The sequence below is a fragment of the Sprattus sprattus genome (genome assembly GCF_963457725.1).
Source record: "Sprattus sprattus genome assembly, chromosome: 17".
Taxonomy (NCBI): Eukaryota; Metazoa; Chordata; class Actinopteri; order Clupeiformes; family Clupeidae; genus Sprattus; species Sprattus sprattus.
The window spans coordinates 13,549,548-13,559,029 of record NC_137915.1 but is presented as its reverse complement, the minus strand read 5'-3'; the positions used below and the strand labels follow the sequence as shown (position 1 = coordinate 13,559,029).

At 42.9% G+C, this 9,482-nt stretch overlaps 1 protein-coding gene across 1 annotated transcript in view; it reads left to right on the top strand.

Moving 5' to 3' along the window:
* Nucleotides 1-647: 647 nt before the first annotated feature.
* The window catches only part of vipr1b (vasoactive intestinal peptide receptor 1b), a gene marked incomplete at both ends in the record, with an annotated part of 50,048 nt that continues 41,213 nt past the window's right edge, over nucleotides 648-9,482 (top strand). The window contains one exon of the mRNA XM_080855697.1: nucleotides 648-704. Within this exon, the coding sequence (XP_080711823.1) occupies nucleotides 648-704 (57 nt within the window). The remainder of the gene's footprint in view (nucleotides 705-9,482) is intronic.

The following is a 9,482-nucleotide window of genomic DNA, read 5'->3' as shown; positions in this document are numbered from 1 at the left end:
GTGCAATCGCTGATTTGAACGACGGTTAAAACTGATATTCTAAATATACTGATATGCTGGCTAGACACTATTTTTTAGAAGGCTAAATCTTAGGCCTAGCGAAGATGCTGCGCAGTCCCCTATCTCACTGTTTGCTTCATTTAACTTGGTCTTCCCCGACTTCAAACTCCAAAAAGCCCAAAGGAAATGTTAAGTAAAAGTTAATAAAATAGACTGCTATTACGGATTCGTCATTAGGAAAACATAACCTGGGAGTAAAAATGAGCGACGAACTGAGAACAAACATACAATGCACATGCTACTAACCTCAAATGTATTCCCAACTCTACGCTCTAATTTGGAGATGAGTGTGCACTATGGAGCGAAGTGATTGGTTAGCAAGCTGTCATCTTGAACATGCCCACTGGATTTCTGAATGGGGAGGGTATGGTAAACGGAACATACCACGTTCGCGTGAGAGACGCGCTAGAGCACAACTTCTGATGCTCACGAAGGTGTGAGGCAGATTCTCACGAGAAAAACAGACTTCGTGTAACCTTCAAAAAGTACTTGCTCGACAACTCACTATAGCTTGAAACTTTGGCCACGCTATTACATGGTCCCTCAGTCTACGGTTGGCGGCGCGCTCATCCCGAAAACACGCTGATATGGATGCTTCAAAACTGATGATAATTGTTGCCACCTTAAGCAGCATACTCTCTGTCGTAAGTACAATACTAGTCTGTGATCTTCTGCCTGGGATACATTTCAGTACTTAATGGACTTTTATCGCTCGGTACCTTTGTGTTTTAGCAGACTTTCATAGGATAACGTGAGAGCGCACAGCTTTTTGCACCGCGATCTTTGCATTTGAATATGAATCAAATATATCGTTGGAGGAAAGTCTATTTAGGATTTCTAACATCGTTTTCAAATGTGGTGGTTCTATGAAGATATGTTGTTGAAGTAACTAACTCATCCTGAAATATGGCTCTGTTGTTCGATGTCAATGTTTTATACTAGTATAGCCTATATATATAACAACTATATATAGCTCATGCTTACTTGAATTGCTTTTGCAAAGCATTTCAGTGTATGTTTAAATGTATTCTTGGGACCAGATCACAGTACTAGAGACACTGAATCAGGTTGTTCTTAAGAAAGCGTTGTGCACTGGCGCATTCACTACCAACACCTCCAATAGGTGTGTCGGTATAAACTTATAGTCTAGGAGGTACATAAAACAGTTGAGTATTGTCCAAATACATTATAACGGCGTTTTTTATTGCCCCAGTGAATACTTGCGACTCTGGTCTGCGTCATTTGGTGAGTCATGAATTTTCATGAGGTGCCACACGTTTCCAAATGGTTTAATTCGTCCGAGTCTCATTTGATGTAATACAAATTGATCGCATGTCAGGGTAGGTGATGTTAAGAATTTCTGACCCTAATGCTTGACCTCAACAGTGAGCCTTAGGGCCAGTGGCACAGGTTGTCTCTCTGAAATAACCAGCTGCAGTTCAGTTACCCGTCTTAACGACTCTTCGGAGGCGTTGTGCTTCTGCTGAAATGACTTCTACTGCCTGAACGCCTCATTGTTATCTATAAATGCGCTTACGATTAATTTTCCTATTGTCTCAAATACGCATATTAAATGTTTCACCTAATGCGTGCAGTTGTTGATTAAGTCAGCCAAGTCGTGCGTTTTGTTGTAGTCCCTCTGTACACAATTTTCTGTTGTGAGATATGAAAATGGCGCTGAAATACTCAGTCAATCCAGATGACAGTAAAAAGTTTGAAAAAGACTATGAAATGTTCACTATGTTACACGCTGGTGCACACTGGGATATTCTCTGCACATAAATGCATTATGAATAGAAAATGTGCTTACACTTCTCCAGGAATCTTAACTTCTTTTGTGTGTGGTTAAGATCAGCCACTTATTAAAATCAAATGTTATGCACATAGAATATGCGTGAGCAAACTGTGTCTGATAGATTGAAATGCATAGAGATGAATCAATTTTAATGTCAGTCTCTCATGGCTCATTCCTATGACCTGTTGCAGTGCAGAATGTTCTCTGTCCTCTGGTATTTTTTTATTCTTCTTCCTCAGGATGTATCGGTATTGACTAAACTCCATCCATCACACAGCACATGATGTCTTCTCGGGAATAGTTAATGCCTTGAGTATTTCACACCTCTCAAGCTTCTCCAATCTCCATCTGTGAGGCAAAAAAAAAAGCCACATTAGTCTCTGCCCCTAGGGGAGACAGACATGCTATTCCCAGTAAGCCGAGCGAGGGGGACTATTTTCTGAAATTCCCTAGATTGAATCCATTTCCCTCAGACACCCTAATGCTACTAATCCCAGGCATAATTTACAATTAAGTGCGATGATGAGACTAGATGGGTTTGCAGTCGGAGTCGAGCATTTGCAGTGAGGGCATACGTTGCTGTCTTAAGAGAGTGGCATGGTGTGTGTAACACACGCTGCAGCGAGTTTGAGACTGACAATAGATTAAACAGCGAAAGGTGGACCAATAAAAGCAGTCAGCAGTGGCATGACGTCCCTCGCCCTCACCTTGTTATTTCCGCTCGAGTCCAGATCATTCTTGACATCTGTGGCATGAGGCACAGGAGGACTTCATCAGTGAGTGAATGATTGATACTGTGCTTGCTGTGGCTCAATTTGTCAGAAATACGTTGGCTCACGTCGCCTTCCAAGGTTTTTCCACTGACAGGATTTTCCTTTTTTAGGGGAAAAATCTAATTTTTGTAAAGAGACTCCCACGGGGTCATAGGATATTCATTGACCTCACTGGATTTATGTGTATGTATGTCAGTGGCGGCTCTTGTTTTGTTTGGCGCCCTGGGCATACCTTGAGCCGCCACTTATTTATGTGCATTTATGCACATTTCATTTATTGACACATCTCAGAGAGTTTACTTTAAACAAATGTAGTAAGAATTTCACACAGTAGGAGCTGTCCATTCAAGGTGATTTAGGATTCTGCAGGGCATGGACATGACCAGAATCCCACCAGTCAGGTAGCTCAAGTTATAAATAACTATACCCAAGACCTTAGGCTACTAATACATTTTTATGAATTACACATTTCTCAAGCTGGTTTGGTGATTTTATGCTGCATTCAATATGTATTTAGGCCACTTAAATTATACATTCGAGATGGCTGGATTGAAAAGCACTTGTTCCCACTTGTCGCACCCTTTGTGCTATAGTATGACCTTTTGAACTCTGACCACTTCATAGATAGTCTCAAAACAGAAAACAACAGTATGTTGAATTTGAGGCACATGACATCATTTTCTCATCTTAGATATATATGGTATGGTGGGTAATCTTTTGTTGGAGCAGAAAGCCGTAACCTTTTGTTAGACATCCGGTATTTAACTGTCCTCTGAAGATATTTAATTGTATAAGTTTGTGTTTGTGTGCTTGTGTTATCGAGTGGTATCGAGTAAATAAAAAAAAATAAAAAAATGTATTCCTTTGGCATGCCATCCATTGTTGAAGTACCATGACAATGTCCTTCAAGAGTTCTGCCTCCAGACGAAGTCACTGCTTATATTGAACTGCAGTAGTTGGATAAAACTGTAACTCACCCTGCTGAAAGGCAGCATTCCCTTAAGTGGTGTTTTCTAATTGTGTAAGTACAGTGTGAAGTAGGGCCAGCAACCTCCTCTCATCGACGTTCCTCTATCCTCTATTTACATTTTAGAGGGGGCTAAGCCATAGAAAACACATCCTAATCTCCATAAAATGAAAAATGTATGTGAACAATGTGGATTGTTACATAAAGTAGAACAAAAACAGAACAGGACAACAGGAGTGCCTCTAGGTGTGCCAGATTAGTGGTAATTATCTGCAGACTTACCCTCCTTTCCAAACTGAACATCCATCCGGAAAATTCAATTTTTGAACAGAAGGTTGATTTTAAATGTTTGTTGATGGTGTTGGCTGAGGTTGTCAGACCATCCCTCCCAGCAAGCTGACTGGCACAGCCCAGACTCCTAAGCCCCCCACCCCCTTTTTTTGTGTTATCATAACTCAGTGGCTATCAGAGGCATTTGTGTGAAAGACTTTTAAACAGCTGCGTTTGGAACACTCAAACATCTGTAGCGTGCTCCCGCCATGCGCGGCCCGTTTCACCATAACAAACCCTGACATGTTTTGTGATGTATCGCGGGATGCAGCCTCAATATTCTTGGGGGCTGCAGAGGCCCGCCAAAGTGCTCGAATGTGCACACCACAAGTGAGATGTCAGTGTTATTTGTGTGACGAAGAGCAGACAGAGGACAGAGGAAGTGGTTGATGGTTGTGGGGGTGGTCATTATTTCCCAAGTGTTGCACCAGGCCTGTGAAATATGCATCCAACTCTGCTTCTCATCTAAAAAACAGAAAATGTTTTGCATGCCACAGATGTTTAAGCTTGTCCAGTCTCTTCCTGCTAACAGCAGTCCTGCAAAAGGTCTGCCGTTGTCTTCCCTTTCTTGATTAGTTTCCAAGTTTTCAGTTATGATAACGAATTTACAGTCTATATCACCATGTCAGAATAGAATAACAGAATAATGTAGCAACACATACAGTATGCTGAGTGGGTTGTGTCAGGAAGCCACAGCTCTTCCTATACATATAGTACATATAGCACATGCTGGAGCCTGCACAGGGGAATGACAGGGCACCAAAACCATCTGAATGCTTCTTAGCACCAAACTGCTATGTGGAGTCAAAGCACAATTTTCTGAAAATACAAATGCTGCTTACTCCATCTCAATCTCGGAAGGGTTGTTGTGGGTATGGGATGTGACAATGTATCATGTGACATAAGGGTGAGCGTTTTTGCCAGGAACAACCCAGCAAAAAGCACAAGATCAGGACTTGGCTGTTTCATTCTGTGGGAGGTCGACTGTGCCTAGCCCGCCACTGTGACTGCGATAAGTCTGTCCTGTATAGCACAGGTGTGCAGCTGCTGGATTGTAATATCAGGCTCCATGACTCATCACAGAACAGGGCAATTTCTCTTGGCAAATAACACTGAAAAATCACCCACCCTCCACGTTCCTCTCTTGGGGGACCCGTCACGCGAGACTTTTTTTCTAATCATCCACCACCTGTGTGTGTGTCTGTGCGTTAGTATGCAGCATCCTTGCTCTGCTCCTTCTTGGTGGACTAATTATCTCCCTGCCTTCCTGATGAAAAATTAGGTGCTGTAATTAGTCCAGACAGTTGGCTCTCAGTGCTTAGTGACACCCCCCCCCCCTCCCCCCCCAAAAAAGGTATGGCTCTGAGAGGAAGCACACTGGCCTTCAACAGGCTTTCGACTCCTGTTCGAGTTGACTGGCTTCTTTCACAAACAACATGTGGAGGGCTTAATAATAAGTAAGGAGGCTAGATGGGCCTTGACAAGTATAGAGAGCAGGAGGCTACCTGGGGTACGTTTGAAAGAGGCGGTTGCCTCATTGCCGTATACATACAAAACACGGCCATCAGCGGAGTTTGGTCTGCCATTTTTGTTAAGAATTTGCAGTTGCTGCCGCACAGAATTATGGGTAATGGACAGCATTCATCGATGTTGCCTTCAAAAACGACCATTCCGGGGGAAGTTTGAAGTCATCTTATCAGACAGGACAAGAGAGTACAATCAGGTTCGAATGGTCCTTGATGCCTCGCTGTCCTGTTAGACACCCAGTTTTGAATGCACCCCCAGGCCCAGAGTAAGAGCTAGGCAAGGCTACTTTGAGATTCAGAGGCTAAAGAGTACATTTCCTTTTCAGTAACCTGTCTACATTCCAACGGTTAATAAGCAGTCACCACATAAGCCCTTGTGTTGAGCTCTTGAGCTTGCTGACAGGACGGTCACAAGTGACCACAACACTTCAAACTCGTCAGAGGCAGGAGAAGATACCCAGTCGTGTTTCCACTGATAACTTGACATTGATGTCTGTGGCTGCCGGCCTCCTGACAGCTGTCCTCAGCTCATCTGCCAACTCTAGAGGCTGCCTACACCTGAGAAGCTCATCTCGTCACTGAGAAGTACAGCTCATACAGAAGTTCATCTTACTCCCACCCCCCGACCCCCACTCCGCTCATGTCAATTTTTTTTCATAGAAACCAATCTCCCTGCGGCCCTGCATGGTAATTTTGCATGCATAAGGTTAACCTGATGATAGAGTCTGACTGCACTGCCTCCACCCAAACAATTTTTTATGGGTGATTTTCTCTTGCACATTTTGGTATCATTTAGGTTTCCTTGTGAGTGCATTGAGCTTCTCACTAACATTTATTTTTAGCAGCAATTTCCTCTCATTGGGTGTTCTTGTCTTAGCACGTTAATTGGTCCACTGATTAATAACATCATTTTACAGAGGGTTCTTTTCATGTTTACATACAAGATGAGTAATACATCATATCACGCTTAGCATGTTGTGGCCAGTTATTGGAATATATTTATATAAGTGCTGTAGCTAGTTTTACTTGAAATACTGTAACTTGCACAATGTGGAGCGAGGCACTCTCACAGTCTGAAGTTTATTCAGGCCAAGTGCACTAAATTAAACACAAAACAGTAAACAAAACATTAGTATGCAGGGAGTGGTATATCATGTCAGCGCTCTCTCCCAAAAAGTTCTTAAAAGTCCAAAATTAGACATTGACAGAAATAAATAAACAAATTTGTGGATCCACTCAACCTCCTTATCTCTCTCTTCAGCCTGGTCCCTGGGAAGGTGAGGAAATGCCCTGGGCCCTAATTGACGATTTGTAGTAATTAAAAATGAAGCTGTGTGTTCGTTTTTTGACACTGTACTGTCTCCGCAGACGGGGGGTGAGGAGGGGGATTGAAAGTGTCCTTTCAGTAAGTGTGATCAATCGTCCCTAAGTGAGACATGCGAATCCTGTAGTTAACATCATGCCACCGGCTCAAGATGGGAGCTTTCTCTTAGGCTTTTCAAAGAAGCTTTTAAAGAATGCCCCAAAGCAATGTTCCCTCCTGCGAGGAGAGGAGAGCTGCGTTAGGTTTCATGGTTTTCACGCCTGTCTGAGGGGGTGAGGTAGGTGGGAAAAACAATTGTCTTCCAAAACGAGAGTGAGAGGCCATCCAGGCCTTTCGTGCTTTACTCCGCCATCCCAGCTCAGTCACAGGCTGTCACCAGAAAGCCTCCTGCCCTCCAGGCATCCGTTCGTCACCGTTGATGCCTATTGGGCTTTGACTTTGACAACTTTGACTTTGACAACTTGCCAGATTTTAAATCTACTTATTCATTTACCTTTCAATATTTGTATTTGTTTATTTATTTTTGTTGTTGTCGGTGTTTTCCCTCTTGACGGCTAGGTGTCTTGGCGCGTGGGGCTGAATCCAGTCCTCTCGCTTATATCCCAGGGGCCTGTGCGTTTTGCTCGTGAGAGTTGGCTGGATTACGGGGGTAATCACTGGCTCATCTGCTTCCGCCATCCTTCAGATGTGCAGCAAGTGTGTTTATGTCTGCGCTCTTCCATTTCAGCGTGGGTCCAGAGGGTATTCGTTCGTTTTTTTTTTGTTTTGTTTTTGTTTTGAGTAAAGTGTCTCACACAAAACACTGAGGGGAATTGAATGCCTGCACACATGGCGGCTTTTGTATTTAAAGGTGAGCGGTATCCCAAAGTCCCTAAATGATTAAGGCGGGTAGGGCCTTCCCACCCACTTTGTGTATTTGCAGATAGATCACCTTTCGCGTGGGTTGATGTGTCATTTGCAGTGCCAATACTTTATCTGGGGAGGCTGCGGCGTTCTGTGTTGATGAATAACTTTGAGCTATAAATTAGGTCCATGAATTCTTGTGCAAATCCTTGGGCCGACAGGGATTTAGAATGAGTGATGGCACAGGAACTAAATACTGAGAAGCACACAGAGGCCTAAGATGCCCTTTGTATAAGGCAACCTGATACTCAGGCCTCAAATGACAGACCTACACTATTTACCGTGGGCATGATCTTGAGAGTATTGTGCTGCCAACATTTTTCTCATGATATGAATTAGATGTCGGACCAATAATGCGATGTAACGATGAATGTATGATGTTTGGCATGTTACTTGTATATCTTACCTCTGCACAAAGCTTTGGCGCAGTATCAAAGGTTATGGTTGGGTTTGGGCAGTGTTGTGGTCAAAGACACATCAAAGGTCATTAGATGACAAGATTGTATATGTACAGTCTGAACAAGACTCTAGCTCTGTAATTTTATTAAAGGAAATACGCTTTTAGTCATCAGGCCTGTGATTACATAAGCATGATCCACCTCTGAATAACATCTAAATTAGACCATGTAGAACAAATCCTGTTACCTATTCTGGGCAAAAGCAAATTTGGATGTTGTCTGAGAGCTACCTGTTGTTTCCTGCTTCTGCAGTTTGAAAATCCAAGTTTGAGGAAATTATTTGTGTAATTACACTGTGAATTTGCATTTTAGTAAACAACAAGTGAAACAAAATGCCATGTCTGTTTGCCTTAAGCCTCCCTCTCTCTCTTTTTCGGTGTGTGTGCGTGTGTTCGTGTGTGTGTGTGTGTGTGTGTGTGTGTGTGTGTGTGGGTGTGTGTCTTTGAGTTTGTGTGTGTGCGTGCTTGAGTTTGTGTGTGTACTTGCTTGTGGATGATTTGATCACATGAATACAAATAGGCATGGAATAATGCATTCTATCCTTGTCCTGACATTATTAACAAACAAAGACACCAGCTTACTGAATTAACTGGTGATACTTAACTGGTAATAACACTCTGTATTTCCCCTGTTACTTCGATAGTCAAATTATTTTCTTCAATATTCAACTCCTATACTTTAATGCTGCAGTCAGGTGTGCTCAAGCTCCTGAATAACTTTGCTGCTACTGCCTGTGTTCACAACCCAGATAAAAACTAACTCTGGCCCTGATCTGGCAAATCTGAGTCAGATGAGGACCTGAGCCTTTCCAGGTCATATTCCAGTATTCATATTCCAGGTCATATTCCAGTATTCATATTCTAGATCCTTCTCTTTAGTCCATCTAACAGGGTGGTCAATCCCAGGAGCAGTTTTTTCTCTAAGCCTCTCTGCGTGTGCTATGAATAGACTAAACATCAAGGCTAGATACAGATCTTAGCCTAATAGCTGTCTGACCACAACAGTGTCTCCTAATTTGTCATAAGACATGACAGGTCATTATGCCATCATTAACTGCATTCATTACAGCATCACTTATATGTACCAGTGGGAGTTATGCACTTGCACAATGTACTGTAGATGTGGTGACAACATGCCACCAACACAATGTCATTAACAGAGAGTGCCACAGCAGGTACTCGGGCACACTGCACAGCGTACTAAATCACCTTCTGCCTCGTCGTCCATTTTGATGCTGTGCATGCCTCAGCTGCCCAGCAAGGTCGTGGACCAGTAATGACGCCATTCTTACGTCCAGCTGGGGAATGGGCGTGAGGGGAAGACTTTTGGATCTCTCTTTTTTTTTT